Source organism: Crinia signifera, chromosome 3 (genome assembly GCF_055691185.1).
Source record: "Crinia signifera chromosome 3, ASM5569118v1, whole genome shotgun sequence".
NCBI classification, from domain to species: Eukaryota; Metazoa; Chordata; class Amphibia; order Anura; family Myobatrachidae; genus Crinia; species Crinia signifera.
Genome location: NC_139219.1, coordinates 59,631,396 through 59,658,855, shown reverse-complemented (window position 1 = coordinate 59,658,855; position 27,460 = coordinate 59,631,396). Strand labels below are relative to the sequence as shown.

Here is a 27,460-nt window from a genome sequence, read left to right as displayed (position 1 = left end):
ACAGGAGTGCAACAGAGGACCCGTCCCTCACAGGTCAAGGCTATAAGTGACATGCCATAAAGCATCTAAGATATACTAGAGGAATTCTAGATAAAAATCATTACATACGCTACTGCAATTCCAGTATATACTACATGTCAAGAATTAAGATTAAGTCAAATCTACCTATACTTACAATACATGCTTGTGCCTCCCATCTCTGATAGACTGGATGTAATGTACCAAATTATCAAAGAAGAGCTTCATCATATTTAGCTCCTTTTCTGCCCACCTACAAAGAAAATATTGGTTACGTGTCAATTTTATACAGAAAAGAATCTTAGGACATGCAGCCCGAGATGCCTGGCGAGTGTGAAATGCCAGGTGCCATGCAAAGGTTTCCTTGTTTGCCAAACATGTGCCTTAGAATGCAATGCACAAGATGCTGATTAATTTAATATGACTAGAGACAGGATTATATGCATTTGCATATTTTGCCCACTCTCACTGGTTATTGCATATTTGATCTAAAATCTAGTGATGGTGCATATTTTTCCAAAGGGGGGCACATCACGTATTAGGCCCGCCCCCTTTTCACCTGCAAATCACGGCACTGCTTTGCCCTGCTGCTGCTGGCCAGGTAGTGGTAGAGTGTGAAGGCTGGGACAATATGTGCGCAGTGTGGGGAACCTTGGATGTACGATATGTCTGACACTGCTCTAGGCTGCCAATCCATTTTAATAAAAGTCAGTCGGGGCGGATGCCGTCATGAAGCTCCTGAACCTTTGCGCCAAGAGAGAGACTTCTGCAGCAGAGGAGGCGGGCGGAAGGGTTGTGGCATCACATGGCGTGGAGGAAATGATGCGTCACAAGGAGAAAGACTTCCACAGTGCCGCCCTCACACGCTATGCTGATCTATCGGCGCTGGAGATGAGGGTCCGTAAAGTTGATGCCATAAGAGCATAGGACGCTGCAGTCTACTGAAAGTGCTAACATAACACCCAAATTCAAATACTGCCCAGTTACCTCAGTGGATGTGGAACGGTTCTTTTCCACTTATTAAAATATTTTGAGTGATCGAAGAAGACACAATCTTACTACCCAACATTCGGAACAGTACTGAACCTGATTGTTTACGTTTTCAAGAGTAACAAAATGTTAAATAATTGTTAATTAGCAATACTAATTGTATGCTGATTTTTAAATAAATAAGTTAAAAATTACTTTTTTTATTATTTAATGTAGCATATTTTAACACATTTCACGCATAATTTAAGTATTTTTCGTGCATATTTTAAGCTTTTTATGTTGCATATAATCCTGTCTCTAGATATGACATTTGTATATCGTGCTACTTTGTAGTACTTCGAATACAGATTCAAAGACTCCGTCTCACACAATATACAAGTATAACAAATTAACCAGCAAAGTCTCCTCGTGCGTCCTAGTCGTATTGTGTGCATTTTCATCAAAAAAGATGCTAGAAGGTTCTCAGGCGATAAGGCATGCCAAAATGAGGTTGTTTGGCATGGCATGACCGCAGCAAAGATGTAGAACATATCTATAATTGCTCTTGTTAACCAAACAATGCTATTCATTTTTATTAAACATTTGTTTTAAGTATTTTTACAGCCTTTATTAGACAGATCATCAATAAACCCCATAAAAAATAACACAGGACACACAGGCTTAGACATACATTGTTATCCAGTGGGTATCATAACTGCTTCCAAACTGCTGAAAGGTACCGAATAACTTGGGCAAAAGTCGGAGCGAGACCACGACAGACCTGACACAAAAAAGGAAGCAGAGAACATTAAACTGTCAGTACACTCGTTAAATGAACTTGTACGGCAGTCATTACAGCTGCTAAGCAACCTGATATACATGCAAGAACATTTTATTAGTACTCTTTTAAAATGTAATTTTTATACTCCGTAATTACTTTTCTCTGGTCACGAATACAGAGACCGCTATATGCTACTCACCTCCCTCTTCTATATCCTGTGCATCACTATCCCATCGGAGACAACCAATCTAAACTAAGGGCAAGAAACATCAACCTTAGGAGAGACATGGATTGGGGTGCCTACGGTCTCCATTGAATTCTTCTTGGTGGTGAGTAGTGATGACAAAGGACCATGTGGACATCCCAAAGCTGCCTCTCTTACTTATTGCACTCAGAGCTGAGGTATTGAGTCAACACTAGCATCTTCAACAGCAAAGTCAATGGAACATAACTAATAATAGGGTTAGAGTTTCCCGGAGGTGCAGGTTGCCACCTTATTTTAAAGCGCCAATCATCTACAAGACAAAACAATTCAAAGCATTGTTTTGCCTTGCCAGCAACCAGATCAGCCAGCATCCAGCACCTCATGCAAACACAGACCCCAGTCCCCCAGTAAATCTGCAAATTTTGAAAAAGTATGCCCAAAAGACCGTGAGGTAGTCAATGTGTATAGATATTTCCAACAGTAGGAAATACCAGCACATCTATTCAATGCTCCCATTTCCAACCGCATTGAAGCCGGTCAGTTTCAATTTTATAAAAAGAGGATTCTGCATGGTGAAAAACAGGCGCTAGATTGCATAATCCAAAGCCATTTATCGTCAATCCACATGAATTCTCACTATCTAAACGCTTCCAACAGTCAGAACATTGAATACCGATGGTCAAATTGACCATGATTCCGACTATTGGAAACATTTGGACAGTCGGAATTAAACATTGAATCGCCCCCCCCTTTCCCATGTATCTAAATAGATGCTCAGCTACTAATGCCAGAAGGGTACCCATCTGGAAGTCTCAATGGCTTACAATGAGTAAACCACAGAAAATCCCATATCGGATACCTTTATTCCATTAGATGGTTGGTCGGGTCCAAAGCAATGAACCCATGACGTACTCTATCCCTATTGTACCAATTAAGGTATCCTCTCCCTATATAAATACTCATCTAAAGAGTAGTATATAAATAAATGTTTTGGTCAATTGATTGCGCTAATAAGATGTGAAAAGCGAATGAGCTCAATCGCCAACTTTTTAACTCTTTCAATTTACTATCAAAATCGACTCTTAGCGGTCGGGGGTGGATAAAACCTGATCATCAGATGTCCAAGGAGTGGTACACTGGCAGATTTACCTTTTCTGTTATTAAACTGTATATGGAACTGTAAACAAGTGGAATCTATATAAAAAGTAATAAATTAAGCAGCTAAAGTATCACCTGTACCTATTGTTAGCAAGGTTTTCCAAGCAGCCCTCGATGAAGCGCATTCTAATTTGCCTGTCTGTAAACCAGCATACCAAGGAACACAGTAGCTTTTCTGCTTCATTTATTAATCCTTCCGAGAGATGAACCTGCGGCACAATGGTGATACAATTGGTTACACACTGAGCCTGTACATTTCTACAGATATCAGAACGTTACACTGTGACTCACCGCATCCTCATCCTGAACCAGGTCCCACAGCAACGTGTTCCCTTTCTTGCACACATTATCCAGGTTGATGTCCACCACTGCGTTGCTGTTGTACTGGTGTTTATGTACGGAAGGACCTGCGCAAACCACAAGAAATATGTATATACCAAATCTGGCAGTAAGATTATTAAACCATAGAAACCCTATTCAAGATAATACAAGTTATACGTTTCCTTAATGATTAGTGCTATTTAGAAATTAACCCCTGCCATATGTTCTGTAAATATCGGCTCCAAATTCTGGACTGAAAAAATGCTGATTGCAGCAGCAAAATACTTGTTAGGATCAGCATTTAGACTTCTTTGCCGTTTCCACTCAAAGGCCAAGGATAGAAGTAATGACAGACTATAAATTACTTTCATTAGGCGGGTGTGGTATAGGGTTCCGACAGTCGGGATCCCGAAAGTCATTAGCCCGACGTCGGGATCCCGACTGGCCGGACTCAGACAACATGGCGAGCGCAACAAAGCCCCTTGCGGGCACAGTGGCTCACTATGCTCGCCACCTATTCTATTCTCCCTCTATGGTGGTCGTGGACCCCCACAAGGGAGAATAGCCGGTGGCCGTCGGGAACCCGTCTGTCGGTGTTTTAACATTCGGCATCCTGACATCTGGTAAATGACTGTCGGGACCGGCACCCCATTAGGCGATACATATACATGTCAGAATAAGCAGAATACTTCCATCAGTTTATTGTTAATTCCAACATAAAACTCAAAGAATGCTGAATGTATACTTTAACACTTCTATCAATGAAATATTTTCAGGAACCATTAAATAGCTACACTGCTGGTATAAGTTTCAGCTGACATTTAATAACAGTGGTTCTGCTGAACAAGGGGTAATTAGGTTTCATCAGCAATCGACCTTGCCTTGGCTCAGATGTTCATGGTAGATTGATGCCAGGTTTGGGAGGTGCTGTTGGAGGTGAGAGGTCAGCTCCGCATGTGAATTGATTTGTACAAGTTCCTCTTCACAGCCAGATTCTTCTCCATCAAAGTCTGCCATGTTTTTCTCAGACTTTGCACTTACTTGCGAGCTGCTACAACTCACGTCATCTGCGCTCAGCATGTCATCTACCATGTGCCTAAAACACAAGGGGTACCGGGTAAGCCTTTGACAGAGTCCATGTAGAAGATTTGGTACTTGTGGATTATCACGGCTCCCATCGCATGCCATATATAGTGGCATGCATTGGATGCGATTTTTGCAGTTTATAATTTTTTTACAAAATCGCATGCGTTTTTTAACAGAAAAGCATCCAAATGCATTGAAATTAGTATCAAACATGTTCAATGGCCCCCAAATGTAATTTTTGAGGCAGTACCACCCCCAGTATCAACGCAAACCCGAAGCGTGGCGAGTGCAGCGAGCCCGCGAGGGTCGGCGGTACGCGTCCTATGACCTTTTCATACCCCCACTATCCACGTCGGCGTGGAGTTGAGAATAGAAAGTGTGGCGAGCGCAGCGAGCCACCGAGCCCGAAGCGTGGCGAGCCCCGCGAGGGGACGCGGACACCTGTGAAGCCCGCGAGGGGACGCGTATACCTGTGAAGGTGTCCGTGTCCGCTCGCCACACTTTCTATTCTCAACTCCACGCCAACGTGGATAGTGGGGGTATGAAAAGGTCGTAGGACGTGTACCGCCGCCCCTCGCGGGCTCGCTGCGCTCTCCACGCTTCGGGTTCGCGTTGATAGTGGGGGTGGTACAGCCTCAAACATGACATTTGGGGACCATTGAACATGTTTGATACTAATTTCAATGCATTTGGATGCTTTTCTGTTAAAAAAAAAAAACGCATGCGATGCGATTTTTGCTATGCGATGCACATCGTGGGAGCCGTGATAATCCACAAGTACCGAAGATTTCAGGGCAATTGTGAATTCACATAAAAATATGTAACATAACATAATATAATTCTAAAAAGGGCAATAACACTACTGAATTGTAGGTTACAACATGCAGCAATCCAATGCGTCCCATGCACCCATAGCTCCTTCCCTCTATATCAGGGATGGGGAACATTTGGCCCTCCAGCTGTTGTTGAACTACACATCCCAGCATGCCCTGCAACAGTTGTATCATCGACACATAGCAAAACTGTAACAAGGCATGCTGGGATGTGTAGTTCCACAACAGTTGGAGGGCCAAAGGTTCCCCATTCCCGCTATATATTGTCAATATCAGTATGTTATAGCACGCACCACTGGTATAAAATACCTGCTGATATATTATCAGGAGTTGCTTCCTTATTACAGAGATAAATGTGCGACCATTATGTAGGCTACAGACCTCCCCTGTAGAATATTACGTTTCCAATTACCGATTCAGATTGCTATGCGTATGGTATTTACAGCAGCTCAGGCCAAACACTAAAAGCAGGCATCACACGACCTACAATTATATACTGTAGTTTAGTTTATAACCATCCCTTCAGGGAGGCCTCACCAGCAGAATTATGTTCAAATACAGCTAAAACCATCTGTGTCACATCACTAGCAGACTGGGGATTGTCCTTCCTGCTGGACCCCACAACAAGAGATAAAGACCCTCTAACATCACCACCAATCTGAATAACAGAAGACTTTGCAAATAGTTGAAACGGTGTTGAGTGGGATGCTCCTGATTGGATAGCTGCACCATCTGTTTCCTGTAAGAGCCAACCTGTCTTGCTAATAAGGAACTTCTACATGAGCATCTTAAATTATTTACTTGGTCTTTTGGCTGACAGACTGTACTTTTGCAACTGAAATGGTAAACTTAGCAAGATTGCCAGTCTGATTATGAAGTTTCTCCTACATAGAGAAGCACAGGGCCCAGGGAGACCCTGTGACCTAAAAAAGATACAATAATGTAATAGAAATATCCAACTAATTGAAAAAGAATGCATGCAATTGTTTCAAACATGGTTGATGAACAGGACATGTTTGTATACATGATTACGTTTCAGCGCACACTACACTGCAGCGGCCTATCGAGTGTGATGAGACACACCAGCTGTAGTGACAATATTGGTTAGCCCCTTTCTGTGAAAACAAAGCATATTTGAAAAGAAAGCACACGATGGACTTACCCCTCGTGGTGGTGGTGGTGATGGTGGTGATGATGATGGTGGTGGTGATGATGGGGCCCAATAAACCGTCTGCAGTTAAACAGCTCGTTTCCAATAGCCTCTCCAAGGAAGTCCCCAGTGCGTGCGATGCAGGTATCGTGAGAGCCTTGCATGTGGCCACCATCCATCTCTCCCGTCACGTCATGCTCAGGCTCTTCAGCGTGGGAGCAGGCATCCAAGATCCGAATGCGATTGTCACCTGGTTGAACAGACTCCGAATTAAAAACCAGGTCCTTGCACGTCCCTTTGCCTGATGTACCCATGTCCGTGGCGCCCTGAGGCTCCCCCAAACAAATACCAGGTTGTGATTCCATCTTTCTCTTCTGGAGATCGACTACTCTGTTTTTTGATGGGTTGTGGGAATGCTCCTCTTCCTCATCCTCTTCTTTTAAGGCTTCCATATCTGCTATATCCTCTGAGTGCACCTCACTGCCTGGGCTGCCCGCAGACTGACTGGCATGACTGGAATTGACTTCATTGCTTGACCCATCACTGTGCCCACTACTACTTCCTGGTCCACTGCTGGCATCCTCACCGCTGTTTGCAGTTTCATCTGAGCTGCCTTGCATGGATTCCTCATAATATGAGAAAGAAACACTCATTAAAATAGACTATTATCCAAAATAAGAAGACAATAAATGTGATTAAAAAGTACAGTAATTTGGTTTATAACAACAGGTGCTTGCAAACCAAAAACAAGTACACCACCCAGGTTCTAGTACCTAATGGTCTAGCACCTCTTTTAATCTAGACACATTAGGTGCCGGGGAAAATTAGCCTGCTGGTGGGGGTTTAGACGGTCAGCGGGTGGTGTCACACTGCTGGTCGAGGAGCCAAGCTGTGGGGGCGTTGCTGGTGGAAACAGGAAACCATGCGTGGGAGGAGGCCGGGAGAAGCAGCGAGGTGGTGGGGCTGGGTAAGGTGCACTGTGAAAGGTTTTTTTTGGAGCACTGTGGTGTTGCATTGCATGGGGTGAAATGGCGCAGGGGGGGGGGGGGGGGGGGGGTTTGGTCCTGGAGATATATCACTGATAATCCGGCACACTGCTGGAACTGAGGGTGCCAGATTATCGGCACCTCCCCTTCCACACAATAAATTACATAAAAAGCATTGACTATTATTCAAACATGACGTTGCAAAGATGTTTGGAAATGTTCCGATTGCCTCTAACTGCAGAACTTACAACATCTTATCACATACTGACATTCACAACCGTACACTGCATGGTAAGAATGAACGAGCCAATACCTCAGTATCTGACAGTCGCTGTTGTACATGCTTTGATCTGTTCATGATTTGTTCATCCATTTCTATGTCACTTCCGCCACTGTGATGAGTGTCACTATTGTCACTGCTCTGGGGGCTAGCTGCCGGTGAACCTGCAAATACACATTTATTTACCCGGTATTCTATAATCTATACTAAGATAAACTAAGGTATAACATGTCAATTTAGTCAACGATTAACATATTTATTATAAAATGACAGCATTATAAAAAAGAGAGAAAAAAAAGGATTCTGCAAATGGCAGTACAAAGAACAAAAAAAAAATTAATTAAATTAATTCTCTAAAGCAAATTCCGGGCATACACTGTGAGATCTCTGTATACGGCCACACTATATCCTTCCTCACCTGTGATGGAATAAAGTAATGTCACGCGGCGGGCCGTACATATACGGCCACATGCCGCTGACCAAACATTAGATCTACCAGACATACGGGGTCATTTTGTGCGTCCTAGAGATCAATACTCATCCGTTGCATTAATACACTAATCTATTATCAGCCCAATCAGATAATTATCAGCTGATCAGGCAGAGAAATGAAAATGTATAGCCAGCATTAGCAGCATGGACAATCATTCTTGGTTACCTACTAAAGTACAGTTAAAAATGTCAGGTCCTTCTTTTATACCTCTAAAGCCGGGTTAGTATGATCTCCCTAAAAGGAGGAAAGGAGGAACAGGTAACAGGACACAGACTTACCCTTCTTGTTACCCATTGGTAGGTTAGTATTCAGCAATGATGCAAATGAGCTCTGTTTAGAAAGTTGGGCTTTAGCTGCCAGCGCATTGTTCCAGAGGGCTTTAATTAACATTGATGCCAAATACAAGGTCTGTCAAAAGAACAATTCCATTAGCTGAACAGTAGTGGCTCATGATTCAGACAGAACAGATACAGTTTTTAAACATGTTACTAGTTAACCAGACATTAAGCAGGTCGTCTTCCTCGCAGAGTTACCACTACAACCATAGCTTCATGTTGTGCTATAGAGGGTGAAGAAGGAATATAAAAGAAAGGCTGGCATTTCCCAAACTCACTGAATGCTTCTACAGGGGCATACGCATAGTAGATCCCCGCAGCCGAAAAATATCAGTGGATGCATTGACCCAGCGGTTCTGGGATACTAGGTCGTGCACTATTGGTTGCCAGTGACTAGGAAGACACCTGACATACCAGGTCAACCACGACAGAAGGTCGACACAAGCTTAACCCAACGTTGCTGTGAGATTTGCTGGCAATAACTAAAGTGATTCATATTCCATGACTACGGCCCTGGCATTTTTAGCAGACATTTTGTACATCGTTTACAGCAATGTTGGCACTCAAAGGGTTAAGGTCAACACGAGGTTTACACTTTTTTGGAGTCTATGTTGATATGAACAACGTATACGTGTACTGCAGCGCTCGCCCTGCTTCGGACATGCCTCACTGCCTTCGGCACATTATATCTGACTCTATGCCTACTTGCAAAAAACACACCAGAAGTGTGGAGGAGCGCTACTAAAAACAAATGGAGAATCAATTGGGTATTACAATGATAATATTAAGGGTTTTTAATGTATAAAAATATATGAATAGCAGTATCAACTGACAAGTGACTAACACATATATTTAAATCTCTATGCCTACTTGGGTAGTAAAGTATCAACCAAGTCCGTATAAAAATATTGGACCGAATTAATGATCTGCTCTGTAGTAAAAATGGACTGTGTCCGCAAAGTCTATTTTTACTTGCGATACTGTCCGCGCGGGGTTGTACAGTTTTGACTATATAGAAAAAATCATAAGGAAAGTTAGGCCAAAACTGCACTGTGTGTATTCCTTAACAGATTATTCTTATACAATATATATTTAATGGTCAGCAAACATCTATACATAGTAAAGTGATGAGTAAAACAAGTAAAACACAACAATAGTAAAAGTGTTCATTCACACTGAGACTACGAAGGCCAATAAGCATGTATATAACCGAACTGGCCTAGAATCTCAGATTATGGTGGGTAATAAGTATCTACCAGTATTGGTATGCTTGCATTTACCATTGACCCAAAAGTCAGATCAGCTGTGATTCCAAAGTCCTATGTGTATGAATAAATGTTACAGATGTCCAGTTGTGTGGTGGAAGGTCTAAGGGCTGCATCGGAACACATATAGACAATATACAAAAACATTTCATCTTTGCTCACTGAGAAACGCCTTCATTTATAAAACATGCAACCATCCAGAGCCACAGCGAATGTCTATTACAACACGAGGTAGAGAAGGCAGCTATAAGCCACAGAGGTACACAGGTAATACTCTTTACCTGCTCTGTGTGCGCGCTGGGGTGAAGGCCAGAAACAAGATTCAGAAGATGTCTCAGCGGCACTGGATCCAGGTTTTTTATCAATGAAGGAAACAGATCATGTATATAGCGACTACAATGCTTCAACTGCAGTAAAGTAAAAAGAAATTGTGTTAGGATGATTAAATGTATAATTGTATTATCAAAGATTAATGGATGTCATATTTTATGGTCTTCATAGCAGTGGCGTACTATACACAGTGGCGGAACAGTACCTGCGCTGCCGCCCAGATACAGTCTATGTGCTGAGTGCTCAGGCGTCCTTCTGCAGCTAGGAAATTCAGGATAACTTGGCATTGTTTGAGGATCTAGAAAGGTATAAAAAGCACAAGGTAGTGTTTAAGTTCCACAAGAAATAACGGGCACATAAGCATAAAATAAGAATTACACCAACCTCAATGTGTAGGTTTGGTCCAAAAATATGTTCTACAACATTATTGCTGATAAGCCAATCTGCCAGCTCTTTTGCTATAGATCTGTAACATTTCAAAATAAATGGTTTCATTTATTAATTTTAAACACAGTGAAGTATATTAAATACAGTGTTGGTATTTCTGTTATTTTTTACATATTTGACATAGCACTCACAGTATAGACAGCTGTCAGTACTAAGAAAACCGCATTAACAAATATTTTCCCTGTTCTACAAATAAAACTGAAAGAACAGATACAGTTAAACCCCTTTGAGATATCTGATCTTGGAAATTTGCAGGTCTAAAAGCCGTAAAATGCCCAGGTCTAAGCCCCGACCCTGGTAAAGAGCTGGGTCGGGAACCGGGGACTTTGTCCAGTGGCGTAACTAAAAATGTTGCGTGACGGGTGTGTGCGGGGGCAGCAAGCCGGGCTTTCATTAACTGCATGCTGGTCAGCGGCATGCAGGAACATGCGGGAGACTCGGAGGCTGTAGCTGGGGGAAGGGGGGTTCCGAGTCCACGTCTGTGCTGCACCCAGTATTGCCACAACAGGCGGCACACTGCGGCAGCAGCAGCATGTAAGTCATTGATGATAATTGTCAAACAGTGTGCCGGGCGGCTGCCAGCGCCCCCGCTGCTGCCCGCTCCCCCAAGCAGCAGCGGGGGCTGCCTTACACTAGATACGCCACTGACTTTGTCCTAGGTAGATTGCCTTTACACACAGAAATCCCAGGTTGATGCACGTTCACGTGCAAAAATCTGGAATTTTTGTACTAGTGAGAAAGGGGTATAATGGATTAAAGGAACACTAGTGAACATGTAACGGCTGACTGGCTGCCTGGCCGACTGTTACTGCGTGCAGTGGCCGGCTATTTGAAACTAGCTTCCCTGCTGAGCAGTGACATTGTGTCTCCAGCCCAGCCACCCTCCTGCAGCCCTGCTGTGTATCTTGCCCATCCCAGCAGTGTCAGCCCTCCTGACAGTGTACCACGTGATGCCACAGCAACTACCCCCCCACCCCCCCCCTCCGCAAGGGCATGCCCATCGTCTCCGGCAGTTGGTTAGAGGTGCCTGCTAAATTTAAGTGCGGCGGCCGTCTATTTTAAATCTACCTGCCCAATAGCTCTGTACCTCCTGCCCCTGTCTACCCCTCAGTCAAACAAGTCATTATTATGCAGAAAATAGGTATACATGGTTCATTTCTACAATCATGTCAGTAACTGGATAATGTCTACTAAATTTTAGTGGACATTATCCAGTTAGCTTTATTCTAGAAATGCAGTATATGTTGCTCTTCTTCTGTGCATAATAATTGCTTGTTTGACTGCAGTTGTGATCAGGAATTATATTTGTGTTTGTTACTAAATCTCTGCAGCATATTCTGTGTTTGGTGGCCTGCTGTTAAATACACCTGTGCATATATCCCAATACATGTTTTTGTGTTGTTGTTTTTTTTTTTGGGGGGGGGGGGGGGGGTTTAGTTTGTCTGGCTCCTACACTTTTGTCTTGTCTCCTAGATTTTAGAAAAATTTGTCAAGCCCTGACCTAAGCAAACGTAAGCTATTTGTAGCACAAATAAAGTGGAAGTCATGAGAAGTCAGATTTTAATTATGAAGACTCTTTTACAAAAGCTGCAGGCTTACGTTCAAGCATTGGTTAGTTAACCGTTTAGCAATTAAACTGGGTTGGGTAGGAGGGAAAAGGTTCTCATTCTATTGTTTCATTGCAAAACAATAGAGATAAGTTGAAACATAAGTGTCGAGGGGTAAGTTCCTTATCAAAGCAAGAAAATATGTAAAAAATAAAGCTTAAAAATACGCTTATTTATTGGGGTGAAAAGGGTAGGAAACCAATAATTCAGCTGCTGCTACCTTCATATTGCAGTGCAGCAATAGTCAGACATGAAATTGAACTTACAAATATGAATTTTATGATACTGAGGTTTGACATAATTATAAACTTTAAAGAGCCGATTTAGTTACCGGTGAGGTTCCACATGAAACATGCACGCCGACAGGCAAACTTTGCTTGTTTTTGTTTGCAACCCACAGAACAAATACCAAGCAAGATTTGTATGTGTTGTCACAAGCACAGCTGGACCTAGAACTTAGATCAGGCCTGTCCAACCTGAAGTCTTCCAGCTGTTGTAAAACTACACATCCCATCATGCCCTGCCACATTATTGCTGTTAGAAAATGCTAAAATTGTGGCAGGGCACGCTGGGATGTGTAGTTTCACAACTGCTGGAGGGCCGCAGTTTGGACAGGCCTGACTTGGATGAATCAGCCCCTGAATGTCAATAGGGAGAAGACCCCAAATAATTAATTTAAACTGTTAATTTGAAATTTGTTTGTACATTACTACTCCATTATAGTGAATGACGATTAGTACCAGCACCATGCAAATCAATATCCACATATGTATTACTAAACCAAACCAACTACTCTAATCAAACCAGGCCCTGAATGTGTAGGCATGTGGCCACTGCAGAACATATACCTCTGAAACACTTAAGCAAAATAAATACACTTACGTTTCTGTGTCAGATACCAAAGACTCATTGTTGCAGACATCATTAAATGTATGCAGCTGATTCTAAAATAGGAAAAAGCAAATTACAGGAGTATGAGAAGGGGGCAACAACAATCCAGCATAAAGAGGGCATGTAGAATAACTTATGTGATGTGAATAAATGTGATGTAAATAAACCAGTTTAAAATGTTACATGAATAAACTGGTTTGAACTGAACTGCTTAATGGACTCTGACAAGAATAAGCTAGAGCAGGAAGAGAATACTCTAAGTGAAGGCATTTGTTTGCGGAACTTAAGAAGGTAATTAAGTATTTTGTTCCCATTTCCAAATTTATATCTTTATTTCTTTGCATTTTCAAGCTGGTGGGATGAATAACCAATCTGCAAATCCTCTAATCATCAATACACAGCCCTAGAGAATATCTGTAACAAAGGTCGCCATGGAGTACTCACCGTTATCTGACTCAGTCCAGCAAGCCGCATTGTTAGTGTGGGTGACATGAAGTATTTGAATGCCAAGTCCAGGCTCTCTTTGTCAAAGCACAAAGCCGTGTCCAGGGGCTCCTTCACAGTACTCCACATTAGGTCAGCCATGTTGCGGGCTGCACTCTGCCGCAGCTCCTGGTCAGACAGTTTACACAAGTACCTGGAGGTAGAAAAAGGAGAGTGAGTTCTGCGGGGTTTCCTGCATCCTCGCCAACTTTTCATTTAAATTTAATGTAAGGGGAGGATCTTAAGAGGTGCACGGTGTTAAGTCCTGTGCACAAAGGGCGATTATAGCCCTTATCACTGGCTAAAGGGTCGCTGAGTGACCATATCGCTAGTGTGTTTTTTGTGTTGTGGACAATAAATTGCTAGGAGTGCGCGCCTGCAGCCAGCCCGTAAAGGTCGCAGGAGCATGCTCCTTCAATTATGGCTAAAAATTGCTGTCCGCTTGTGCACAGTGCACCAGTGACTTCTAGAGAAAATGAGGTAGAGACAGAATGAGACAATTTTGAGGCAATTTTCAGCCACAATCGCTGGTTGCTGATGTAATCATTACACTGAGCAATATATTGCCGAGAGATATTAAGCCAAAATTGCTCAGCGGCCATATTGCACCATGTGTACACACCTTAAGCTTCCAAATTCAAACCCCTACCCATAAGCTTCCCTACGGACTAGCAGGAGGAGTCTTGTCAATGGACACTTACCTTATAACATAGGTCCTAAATGGTATAATATGCTGCATAACAGCTGGGATGTGCAGCCATATTCTGATCTGCAAGGCAAACACAATAAATAAAAACTAGATCTAGCCAACTACAGCTGTATATTCTATATATTACATGGGTACTCTTTACTTAGAAGGGCGCCCACGATTTTGATCGTGGGCATCATTAGTAAAAAATCTCGGGCATCTCGGGCATTGAATGCACTAAAAAATCGGGTGCGATCAACCGACGAGATGCCCGAGATTTCCCAGTGGGAACAATGTTAAATGTCTCAATTGACCCAATTTTCCTGTTCAATGCCTCAATTGACCCGATTTTTCCATAGGAAACAATGTTAAATGGGCCACAGAGGCCAAATAGGCACCCTGAAGTGTATAATGGCCACCCGAATTGTTAACGCCACCCCACGATCAACGTCAACCCGATGCGTGGCGAGCGCAGCGAGCCCGCGAGGGGCGGCGGTACGCGTCCTACGACCTTTTCATACCCCCACTATCCACGTCGGCGTGGAGTTGAGAATACAAAGTGTGGCGAGCGCAGCGAGCCACCGAGCCCGAAGCGTGGCGAGCGCAGCGAGCCCCGCGAGGGTACGCGGACAGCTGTGAAGCCCGCGAGGGGACGCGGATACCTGTGAAGGTATCCGCGTCCGCTCGCCACGCTTCGGGCTCGGTGGCTCGCTGCGCTCGCCACACTTTCTATTCTCAACTCCACGCCGACGTGGATAGTGGGGGTATGAAAAGGTCGTAAGACGCGTACCGCCGCCGCTCGCCACGCTTCGGGTTGACGTTGATCGTGGGGTGGCGTTAACAATTCGGGTGGCCATTATTCACTTCAGGGTGCCTATTTGGCCTCTGTTGCCCATTTAACATTGTTTCCTATGGAAAAATTGGGTCAATTGAGGCATTGAACAGGAAAATCGGGTCAATTGAGACATTTAACATTGTTCCCTATGGGAAATCTCGGGCATCTCGTCTGTCGCATCGCACCTGATTTTTTAGTGCATTCAATGCCCGAGATGGCCGAGATGGGCGCCCTTCTAAGTAAAGAGTACCATTACATTAGATCATATAAAAAGATGCAGTCTGTGGTAACACTCCTATATCCCTGATAAACTTAATAAGGGAATATGTTCAACGTAGAAGTACTGTACATATCTTTATTTATAAAAAAAAAAAAGACAAAGACATGTAGGCCATGTGAAAGTTTAGCTAGTTAATCTCACATCAACTCTAACATACCATTAACATCTGCAACAAACAAGTTGTTTTTAAAGTCCCAATGTGTTACATCAGCCAGTTGCATTTTTACCACAGTAAAGATGAATGCAGTGTCATATGCAACAATGATTAAATGAAAACTGTATGCTTTTCTTTTATCAACTGCTCAATTATGGTGATGGAATTTCACTGGACAAGACCATTGGAAACTTGGGTTGGGGGACCTAATTCAATAGGCGGATGAAGAGATGTAATTCTACAATGGGGACCTATAGACTAAAGTGGGGTTATAACAAGTGTGTGTGTGTGTGTGTGTGCGTGTGCGTGTGCGTGTGCGTGAATGTGAAGGGGGGGGGATTCCACATGTGGATAAACTTCAACAGAAAAATAAATGTTTTATAGTCATAGGAAAATGCTACAGCAGTGGATTGCGCTGTACCAGGACTCTGCTAGACACACCTCCAGGGGCAATCAAGCCCCCAGTAGGGGTTGTTCTTTATTCTTAAATTATTAAATACATGAAAAACTGGCAAATGTCTAGAGACATTTTTTGTAAAATTTTAAAAATAATCACTGAAAAATGTTACTTAAGGCCCCCATACACTATATGATTTGGGCACGATTTCACCCGATTCGGATGAATCGGGCCATGAAATCGGCCGAAATCGTATGTTTTGACATCCCCTCCGATCGGAGTCGGGCAGTCGAACCGGTCTTGGTGGGGGGTGGGGGGGGATTTGCTGGAGAGCCGGTCAGGGGACACAGAGGCAGCTCGCGGGGGGACTCCGGTGAACCGACGAGGGAGCTGGGCAGGAGGATCGGGGACGGGGACTCACTCTGCAAGGAAAAAAATAAAAACCATTACAAATGAATGGGCAGCCAGTGATTGGCTGAGAGAGCTCTCAGCCAATCAGCAATTGGCTGAGAGAGCGCTCAGCCAATCAGCAATTGGCTGAGAGAGCGCTCAGCCAATCAGCAATTGGCTGAGAGAGCGCTCAGCCAATCAGCAATTGGCTGAGAGAGCACTCAGCCAATCAGCAATTGGCTGAGAGAGCTCTCAGCCAATCACTGGCTGCCCATTCATTTGTATTGTTTTTTTTCCCTTGCAGAGTGAGTCCCCGATCCTCCTGCCCAGCTCCCTCGTCGGTTCATCGGCGTCCACCCGCGCGCACTGCCTCTCTGTCCCCAACCCGGCTCTGCAGCGCATGGCGATTTATCATATGCAAAACTTGGCACATCAAGTGCCTAATCATGTGTGAAACCTCCCGGGGAGTTGCTGGGTAATCGGACAAGTCGGGCTATGGGGGCCTTTACTTATACGCGGAGCATCATTGGCAGTGGGGGAGGAGGCATCGCTTAGAGCTGGCACTGCTCCAAGCACTGCCTCCTACATTGTAGGAACGGTAGACAAGTCGCAGAAAGTAAAGTAAAATTCCTTAAAGTAATCACCAAGCCAAGTTATAAGGCATTATTCACACACTATTATGGAACACTGAAAAATATTTATATGTAAAGCCTCCAACAGTTAGAAATAATGTTGATTTAGGTCAATTACTAATACAATGTAAATGAGCTGGCATACAGAAGAGAAAAGGCACTTACATTGGATACAACAGTGATGAATGCATGAGCGATAAGAAAGGGAAGAGTATCTGGAGATCCATACTCAAAGCAATCCTTCATAAGAGAAAGGCCGTTTTTCCCACAGAACAAACACACATAACGGAGAAGGTGCAGAGGAACCTCGACATCCTAATAAATAAGAACAGGAAACATTTTAATATACAAAGTAGAAAAAGAAAATAATTTAATTCATCATAGAGGGAAAGCAGAAATCTATGGCGTAGTGCGGACAGTGTGGATATAAAAGCACATAAGATCTTAGAGCAGGGACATTCATTTGAATGCTTGTGACCTGTGTATGTGCCGGCACATGGACAGAGCATCACTCCAAGTTTTTGCAATACTATAATATGCGCCAGCAAGGAAGCAGGGTCTCATACAGTAGCTAGCAGATCGGCAGTATAAACACTTAGGTGGGTATTCAACTGCGGGTCCAGAATGTCGGTACGTCCCGACAGTCGGTACCCTTGCCCGTTTACGGTCCGCTCGCCTGTTTATCAGCAGACGGGATTCAATGTCCCGCCTGCCGACCGATGAAAAGGAGTAGTGTCTGTGAATACCACCGTGGATTGTCGAGATTTGGCCGTGATCTCAACAATCCACCTCCGTTTTTGGAAAAAAACGGGCCTCACTGCTTTTAAAGTCAGGTCCATTCTGACAAGCTGCCACTTCAATGCTGTCGGGAAAGACAGCACTGCATAGGCGCACGATCTCCGATCGGAAATAGCGGCAGGCATTGAATACCCCCTTAAATGTGCCCCTAACTCTGTGGAAAGATTTGTACTTACGTTCATATCACAGAAGGCCCCTAACAGATTGCTTTCTTGAGCAGAGATATCCTAGAAAAACAAAAGGAGAATCAGAACCAAAATACTGAAAAGCGCTCATTTGTTATTTGTTCTAATGGATTGGTAAAGTTGCAGATTACTATGCAAAGGAATAAACAACCTCCAACTTGAATACTTATGTAGATATGCACCATGTGTATATAAAATGAAGCTAGGCTTTAACCAGTGGAGTGGCATTGAGGTACTACCATATATAAAATTAAGCTTTAACACTGCAGGGTCGGTCCAATTAGGAGCAAGACATTTTCACAACTAATTTGCACCATTGAATTTACAACACAAATTCAAAATTTGCAAACCCTTCTGCCTGCTAATATGCATTACTGTAAGTGTACCCACATGAGCAAGAAGACGTAGGGAAAAAGTTTATTTTGAGGAAAAAATACAGGGACCTCTGGTACACCCCTCCAAATGAATAATGCTGCAGATAGTCAGCTCAATGCCAGTTAACGCTTTGATTCAATGAAAAGTTAATGGATTTGTTTGTTAAAGCAGCACTGTTAACCCCCCAATTAATGGGGATATCTCTTTAGACCCGCTGAGGCAGGTGGGTCAATTAGCCAGCGGTAATCTACAGTGGCTAATTGAAGTCTTCCCTTAATGGGAGAGAACCTCCAACACTTTGCTTATGGACAAAAAAAAAAGCTTTCTATATGGTTCTGCTATTATAACAGACACCTTTTCTGGGGTTCAGAATGATTTCCACACTTTTTCATGCTCTTTTCCCAGGTTACATGTTGAACAAATTTTTCTGCGAGTTCCCCAAATTTGCATCTCTAAATGATCTTGCATTTCTTGGGTGCACACAATTGTCCAGTATGAAAGTTCGCTGTCACACATTGATATTCACATCTAATTGGCTTGCAGAATAATACACATAACCTGCTTTAAAGTACATCTTTGCTAACATACATAGGGGGTGTAATCAATGCCATTAGTGGGAAGTGTTGATAGTTCGCTGTCAGAGTATTCAACGCCTTCCCTCGCCATTTTCACCTCGATGGTTCTTTTCAGTGAGGTGGAAACGGCGAGTGCGACCATCAAAATGGACTCGCTGCATTTGCGGCAAACGCGAGGATTTCTCCCAAACATTGAATATGGTGATGGGGTTGGACAGCGAGAATGGCTTTTCCCTCGCCAAAAATAAGCCATCCTTGCCATACAAATCCCCCTCATCGCCGCAATGAATACACCCCATAGGTTATGACATTGGACAATAACACCTAGTAGAACATCAATGTAAAATATTTCTGAAATAATAATCATTCTCCGCTACTGAAAAACCTTTATGGAGACTAAACACTTCAACAAGTTTACAATCCTGCGTGGGCCATCTAATTGCAGTGGTAAATAAATATCAGTAGGTGAAACCATCAATCAAATATTAAAAACCTACAGTAACAAAAAAACTAATATTTATGTAAGGTTATTGGTGGTCAGAAATATTTGAAGGCATTTCATAGCAATAAAGCAAAAACACAAAGGAAAACTCTTTGTGAACACTCATTAAATCATATTGATATGAAAGTTTGGTAGCTTTTAAAAATTAACATTTATTCTATACATTTGTATTGAGCAGCAGCAGTCATACATAAAAAGTAGGTTACAAGGGGTAACTCATATGCAAATATATTAGAACTGGCATCAAACTGTTAAAACAGTATAGAAATTATAGTGTATAAAAGTGTTATACCCCTTTTACACCAGAGCCGCGACCCGGATTATTGCCGGGGATTGGTGTAAAAGGGCAAAAAAAATTAAAAAAATAACCCGGGTCCTGTTACCCGGTGTACGACCCGCCAAATGTTCAGGGTCGGACACTAAGCTTCCCCGGAGTCAGGGGCCATGTAAATGGGTAACCTGGGTCATCCGACCCAGGGACCCATTTCCTCCAATCAGGGAGCCCCAACATCCAGACCGCAGCGCCCTGACGTCAGTCCGGCGATTGGGCAGGGGCTGCATACAGCCTCAGCTGCTGTCTGCGGTACTATGCAGACAGCAGCAGAGGTGAATGGATGCCTGTGTGCAGCATCCATTCACCTAATGGACGGAGGCTGGGGGCGCACGGAGGCTGGGGGCAGCCCAGCAGCTTACCTGGGTGCTGGGTTTTCCCCCAGCATGTCGGGGCGCTGCGGGGGTGACAGTCGGTGGGCTTCCCGGCACTTGGAGATGATGTCATCTACGAGCGCCGGCTCAGGGCCCAAATTCACCGGCGTCCCCTACCCGGCATAATGCCGGTGTAAAAGGGTACAACTGCCAAGTCGCATCCGGGTCCAAAAACCCGGGTGCGACCCGGCAGTTTTGGTGTAAAAGTGGAATAAGGGCAAAATCCAGTGTTTTTGATCCCAGGTTTTTGCGTGGGCACAGATCATCTCACACTGCACCTTGGAACCAGGAAATTCCTGTGTCTGCCCTGTTCACACTGATTCACAGGTCTGCCCTGCCAACAAGTCTGAGGAATCTCAGGCAGATTTCATTGGCTGCCTAAGATGTCTTTTATCTGAGCACAAAGAGGTGCTTTACATTTGTTCATAACCTGCTGCTGGGTTTTATGGATGCCACGGGCAGACAGTATTTTTGATATGTTGTAGTACACGGTCGAATCCTTGACAGTGCCAGCCACTTGCATCTTCATTTCCTCCTCCCATCTCACAGCCAACAGCTCCAGCACCTACTCATCCCTCTGGAGAGCCATGTCTCCTCTCCGCAGAATTAAATGGATGTCACATGTCACCCAATCAGCTTGCTTTTTCACGTTCTGTGTGAAAAACCTGGGTCGCGCCTGTTCACACTGGCGGACAACCGTGTAATTCCCAGGAATAACCAAGCAAAAAAACAGTGTGTAATTCCCAGGCATTACACCTCGTAATTTCACTCATACTCGTTCACACTGAGATATGACATGGGAAATGAATGCTTGCCTTGGCAAAATCCTGGGTTTTTGTGGCAGTGAGAACGAGGTATTATGCAAAATGTTTGTAATGGATCTCTCGACCGGGGATATAATTTTGAGGCTCAGCAAAATAAAAACTAACAAATCACCAGGGCCAGATGGGATACATCCTAGGGTACTAATGGAATTAAGGGAGGAACTAGCGACCCCTCTATATTGCATTTTTGAAAATTCACTATCAACAGGTATGGTACCAAAAGACTGGAGAATAGCAGAGGTAGTGCCAATATTTAAAAAAGGTAAAAGGGATGACCCTGCAAATTACAGGCCTGTGAGTTTAACATCAATAGTGGGTAAAATATTTGAAGGAATTTTAAGGGATGGTATCCTGGAATACTTAGACCTTCATAGTTTACTTAGTATTAATCAACATGGGTTTGTGAAAAATCGTTCCTGCCAGACAAATTTACTGGGCTTCTATGAGGATGTCAGCAAAAACCTTGATAATGGAAACGCAGTAGATGTGGTCTTCCTTGATTTTGCAAAAGCTTTTGATACAGTACTACACAAGAGGTTGATAAATAAAATGGTGGACCTGGGACTAGGTGCAAATATCTGTAGATGGGTAGGGAACTGGCTGTGTAATAGAGAACAAAGAGTGGTTGTGAACAGTGCAGTATCAACTATGATACCAGTACTAAGTGGAGTGCCACAGGGTTCGGTACTGGGGCCCATCTTGTTTAACATTTATATTAACGATATCGGGATGGGGATTCTCAGCGATGTATCCATCTTTGCTGATGACACAAAACTGAGTAGAGTTATTGAATCAACAGAGGATGTGAATATGCTTCAAAATGATCTTAACAAACTAGATGAGTGGGCTAAAAAGTGGAAGATGAGGTTCAATGTGGATAAATGCAAGGTTATGCATCTCGGGAGACGTAACAAGTGTGCAAGTTACATCCTAAGCGGGGAGGCATTAGGTACTTCAGCACTTGAAAAGGATCTAGGAGTCCATATAGATAATAAGCTGGGGTGCAGTGTTCAATGTCACATTGCAACAAAAAAGGCCAACAGAATTCTAGCATGTATTAAAAGGGGCATGGAAACTAGGGACTCAAAAGTAATTATGCCACTGTACAAGGCATTGGTTAGACCACACCTTGAATATGGAGTACAGTTCTGGGCCCCACACTATAAAAAGGACATCATGGAATTGGAAAAAACCCAAAGAAGAGCAACAAAGCTTATTAGGGGAATGGAGAATTTAAGCTATGAGGAGAGATTAAGCAAGCTAGGACTATTTACACTAGAGAAGAGACGTTTAAGGGGGGACATGCTCAACATGTACAAATATATCAGGGGCAAATATAAGGAACTCTCAAGCACCCTTTTTACTGCAAGAAAGGAATCTAGGACACGAGGGCACGAATTTAGATTAGAGGAAAGAAAATTTCGTTCCCTCAAAAGAAAAAAATTCTTTACGGTCAGAGCAGTCAAACTTTGGAACTCTCTTCCTGGAGAGGTGGTGTTGGCAGATACAATAAATATGTTCAAAATAAGGTTGGACAAGCATTTATTGGATAAAAAATATCCAGGGGTACTAATAAGAACCATATTCTGTCTTTTACAAGGGATAAGCTATTAAAACGTAGGTTGAACTAGATGGACACAAGTCTTTATTCAGCCTTATCTACTATGTAATGTCTCAGACATTTTTTTTTTTTTTCAAATTCTGTAATTTTTATTGTGATTTTTTTGAATAAACAAACAGAACACCCAAGACACAGTAAGCATAGGGTGTAATAGACACAGACAAATTCCTCATATACTGAAATAAAGAAACGGTGTGTATAAAACCTATGATACACAGAGTGTCAATAATAAAAAAAAAATAGTGTTTGAAGATCACAGTCGATCAAGGGTATTATGTGTGGAGAAATTAAATGAAGTCGTTCCATCACAGGATATAGAAGTTCCCATTACCCAAAGGCGCCATTTGGGCTCCAGGAATAGCAGGTGTATACGTATGCGTCCACAGTAAAATACCACACTAGAGTGTAGCCAAACATCAACCTTGTGACTAACGTAGTTTGGCTTGGCAATATAGTACCCATTAAGAAGGATCAGTATACTATATGTGACATTATATAGTCAAATGTCTGGTCTAGCAGGAGAAATAGAAAATTAACATAACCCATCCAAAAACCCAAAGCAAACCACCCCTATAACCCCCCACCCTGTACAACCCACCCCCAACTAGGCGTACCTGGATCCCTGAAAACGACCCCCCAACTAACTAAACTAAAGCAAAATCCCAAAAACCCAAAACAAACCTCCCCATAACCCCCCACCCTGTATGACCTACCCCCAACCTAGGTATACCCGGATCCCATTAACATAACCCCTACCCTCCTAACTATGCTTCTAAAAATATTCCCCCCCCCCCCACCCATCCCACCCATCTAATAAAAAGGATATTGACCGAATGACTAGCAGGGGCAAAGAAAATAGGATACTTTTTTTGAATATAGAGGCAACTTAGTAAACTAAACTAAGCATACACACCCCCCATGCCCCCCACAGCGAAAGACAGAGAAATGTAATCGAATATAAGCTTACGTCCCTAAAAAAAAAAAAAAAAAAAAGAGGAGGATATCATCTGGCAAATAACAAAAAATTACGAAATATGTATTAAACAGCAAGAGATATCTCAGGTTATAGTGTGGTGTGTATTATCAATCTGGCCATTTTTCAAAACCAGGGGAAGAGAGGTCCATAGGGTCCGGGTCTTCGTCAGCAGCAACTGGAACAGTAGGATATGTTCCACCAAAGCAGTACAAGCAATTCCAGAATGGTGTCGGATACAGTTTAGGAGAGTGGGTTGGTCCCAGGCAGGCATCCATAGGGTCCGGGACTTCGTCAGCGGCAGGAGGAAAAGTAGGATAAGATCCACAATAGGAGTAGAAGCAATGCCAAGATGATGTCTGATACATTATAGGAGAGTGGGACGATCCCGGGCGGGCATCAGCGAATATAGAGCAGTGAAGCAGAGCTGTAGGCAAATTTTCAATTATTGAGCCAGGATCTTGTGGTTGCATATCACGGATTTCTAGAGAAGTAGAAGTCATATATCCACGCTGTCACAACGCGTGGATATAGTGACTTCTGGTGCTTCAGCAGGTGCTGCATTATTGTAGGGAGTAGAGACCATAGCCTGCTGCAAAGTATTGAGTTGGTTGATAAGCCTATCTGTAGAAGAGGCAATAGCTTGCAGGATCCGACACAGCGCCATCTCCATTTCCACCAAATAGTTAATTGGAGGACAAAAAGTCTGCACCAAGGTCTCAAACAGGGCAGCACACACCACACAATAGGCAGTAGAAGTGTAATCTACAATAAAGTCGACCCTTAGCTGTAGAAAGGCGACGGCTAGCACGTCGCCAGGATTATGAAGGGCAACAACTTAAGGGGAAATCAGTGTCACTGGTAACACATTAGCGTAGTACAGTCCAGATGGTGTGAGACTTACAGGTTCCAGCAGGTATAGGTGAGAGGTACCCGCCAAGCTCAGCGCAGGATCAGATCTATATATGTACCGCAGCTCTGGGGACAGACAAGCAGGATGGTACCAGCCTCTCCGTGCCTCAAAGGAGACAGCTCAAACTCTCTCCCGCTTATCCTCCGGAGAGTCACCGGACGCCCCCACCCGCCTTTTCACCCAGCCAGCGGCAGCAGCGCAGTCGGGCACCGGAGCAGCACACCAAAGGCTCCCACGTGTAGTCGGAGCTGCCAGAGGATCCAAGATGGCGCCGACGCCTGAAGTAGATGCGCGAGGCACAGCAGGCCCCACCGATTGGAGACTCCACAAGCCGTCGAGGAGAGCTGCGGGGAGCACAGATGGCAGAGAAGCGTCTATGGAGACAGTGGGGGCATGCATACACCGTCCGCAGGTCCCAGGGCAGGATATTTAAGTAGGATGTTCACGGAGCTCACACTCCCCGCGCCCGCTCTCAGTGCCGGCCAAGCCACGCCCCTCTGTAATGTCTCAGACATTTATAAAAACACATTTACTAGCAAATTATTGTTATACTAAATTTTTAAATGTTAGCAAATGTATGTGTATGTACAAATATATGGTCTTCCTTTAAATTTCTCAGATTAAGCACTTTTCTGAATGGGCCTGAAACTGGTATTACAGTATGTTTCTTGGAAACCGAAAGCCTTTTGTGTGTAACACATAGGTGTGAATGTGCATTCCACAAAGACCTGGTGGAAATGAAGGTGTTGGCATGCAGACCTGCAAGTCTGCATTCTACTTCTAGGTACACCACTATTGGAAGGTATGTTCCTGAGTCCCCTGAGGAATGAATAGTAAAGTTTCCCAGACAATACTAAAAATAAAATCTGTGTTAATAAAATCTAGTCAGTGTAAAAGGACATTTAATTATATGAGTTAGTATAAAACAGTCACTATAGAAAAATACTAACCGGGGGTCACAAGATTATTTCTCTAGTGCTCTTGATTAAGTAAAACTTTGGGTACGATCCTATTAAACCTAATGCAGTACCAACCTATAAAAAATGCGCGGATATCGAGATTAATGACTGATGGTCATTAGCACGGGATCTAATTAGTGGTCATTTACATTGCGTGTACCTGGAGCTGCTTATCAGATATTATGCTTCATGTGCCTTATAATACCAGATAAAAGGGGGTATCGGGTAAAAGGACCCCAGCATCAGGGCTAATAGTATTGTCTTTAAAGAGTGCTGATGTACAAACTTTAATACATACAAAAAATGGTCTAAGATGGGAAGAAGAAAAAATACACAAAAAAAAAAACATTTCAAACCTGCGTTTGTAAACTTCCTTCAGCTCTCTTCTGCCAATTACTTGTAATGCTCTAATGGTGTGTACACTGTGAGATTTAGGCTAATGGACAATTATGAGTATCCGATTTTAGCTAACTGCACTAAAATGTACACCTATGCCAATATGGGCTGCCACCAGGAACCGGCATCAACTGGCACGCAGAGAGGGAGCGGGGGCCATGCTGCAATAAGCATCATGGCACTTGTTCAGCGATATTAGAAATAGACTGTGCTGCACAGTCTAATTTTTACTTTCTATTCCACTTTGGGATCAGGTGCGGGCTTACAGCTATCAATTTTAACTATATAGTCAAAAGCGATAACCCACAGCATTTTTATTTTATTTAAATGCTTTGCAATTTTTGGGGACTTGTGGTTCTGCGAAAATAAATAAGCCTGTTTGTAATCTTTCCGTTTTATGTAAAAGCTGGTATACTTTGGGGTATATTTAATGTTAAAGAATGAGCTATGACAGATCAGTGCTTAATGCTCGCCATCATAACTCGCGGGTCAGTATTCAACTGACAGCCCCCTATGATCACTGGTTTTCCTTCTTAAAGTGGCCTTTTAACGAAGTGATGATTCATTTCTATTCTATTGGTGAGATTTAATTACATCCCAGGATGAAAGCCTGATGTAATTTAATTAACCAAATTGTTAACCCAAAACTAGCGGATTTCTGCTTGTGCAGAAAAGTTGGTACTTGTGTATTTTGGCGGCGCCCATCGCATCGCATACCATACCATACGGCATATGATGGTATGCGATGCAACGCGATATCGCGCGATATTGTACAATGCCATACAATTTTAAAATTGTATGGCATTGTATATGGCATACAATGCGATGCGATTAAACATTGTATAAGCACCCTAATGGGTGCTTACAATGTTAAATGCACCCCCCACCACCCCTCCACTATAAACGTGAACCCGAAGCGTGGCGAGCGCAGCGAGCCCGCAAGGGGCGGCGGTACGCGTCCTCCGACCTTTTCATACCCCCACTATCCACATCGGCGTGGAGTTGAGAATAGAAAGTGTGGCGAGCGCAGCGAGCCCGAAGCATAGCGAGCCCCGCGAGGGGACGTAGATACCTGTGAAGCCCGCGAGGGGACTCCGATACCTGTGAAGGTATCCGCGTCCCCTCGCCACGCTTCGGGCTCGGTGGCTCGCTGCGCTCGCCACACTTTCTATTCTCAACTCCACACCGACGTGGATAGTGGGGGTATGAAAAGGTCGGAGGACGCGTACCGCTGTGCTTGCCACGCTTCGGGTTCACGTTTATAGTGGGGGGGGGGGGGGTGGCGTGGGGGTGCATTTAACATTGTAAGCACCCATTACGGTGCTTAAAAGCACCCTTTAGGGTGCTTATACAATCTTTCATCGTATAGGGGCCAAAAATCGCATCGCATGCCATCGGGTGCATGGCATGCGATTCGATTAAAACATCGCGCAATGGAAATCGGGGGCGCCGCTATAATACACAAATACCGAAAAGTTTAATGCAAATTTGGAGGTCTCCCACAAGAAACTACAGAAATAAATATACTCCTATATGTCCAACACAGTAAGGACACTATCAATATCATGAAAGCTTTCAATTTTAGAAATGCTTGGTAAAGTCTTTTGTTGCCCAAAAACA

The 27,460-nt window shown here is 43.5% G+C and overlaps 1 protein-coding gene across 2 annotated transcripts in view; it reads right to left on the bottom strand.

Moving 5' to 3' along the window:
• USP34 (ubiquitin specific peptidase 34) overlaps window positions 1–27,460 on the bottom strand; it is a 150,559-nt gene that overhangs the window by 78,981 nt on the left and 44,118 nt on the right. Inside the window, exons 4-20 of one of the 2 annotated variants that reach the window (XM_083175874.1) lie at window positions 17,989–18,039; window positions 17,180–17,329; window positions 14,340–14,407; window positions 13,600–13,792; window positions 13,147–13,208; window positions 10,595–10,676; window positions 10,416–10,508; window positions 10,162–10,287; window positions 8,559–8,688; window positions 7,821–7,951; window positions 6,871–7,147; window positions 6,534–6,771; window positions 4,334–4,548; window positions 3,423–3,538; window positions 3,213–3,340; window positions 1,679–1,768; window positions 176–271 (exon numbers count right to left, since the gene is read on the bottom strand). In XM_083175874.1, the coding sequence (XP_083032000.1) occupies window positions 176–271; window positions 1,679–1,768; window positions 3,213–3,340; window positions 3,423–3,538; window positions 4,334–4,548; window positions 6,534–6,771; window positions 6,871–7,147; window positions 7,821–7,951; window positions 8,559–8,688; window positions 10,162–10,287; window positions 10,416–10,508; window positions 10,595–10,676; window positions 13,147–13,208; window positions 13,600–13,792; window positions 14,340–14,407; window positions 17,180–17,329; window positions 17,989–18,039 (2,246 nt within the window). Of the gene's footprint in view, window positions 1–175; window positions 272–1,678; window positions 1,769–3,212; window positions 3,341–3,422; window positions 3,539–4,333; window positions 4,549–6,533; window positions 7,148–7,820; window positions 7,952–8,558; window positions 8,689–10,161; window positions 10,288–10,415; window positions 10,509–10,594; window positions 10,677–13,146; window positions 13,209–13,599; window positions 13,793–14,339; window positions 14,408–17,179; window positions 17,330–17,988; window positions 18,040–27,460 lie in introns of both variants that reach the window. The other variant, XM_083175873.1, reaches the window with a different exon arrangement.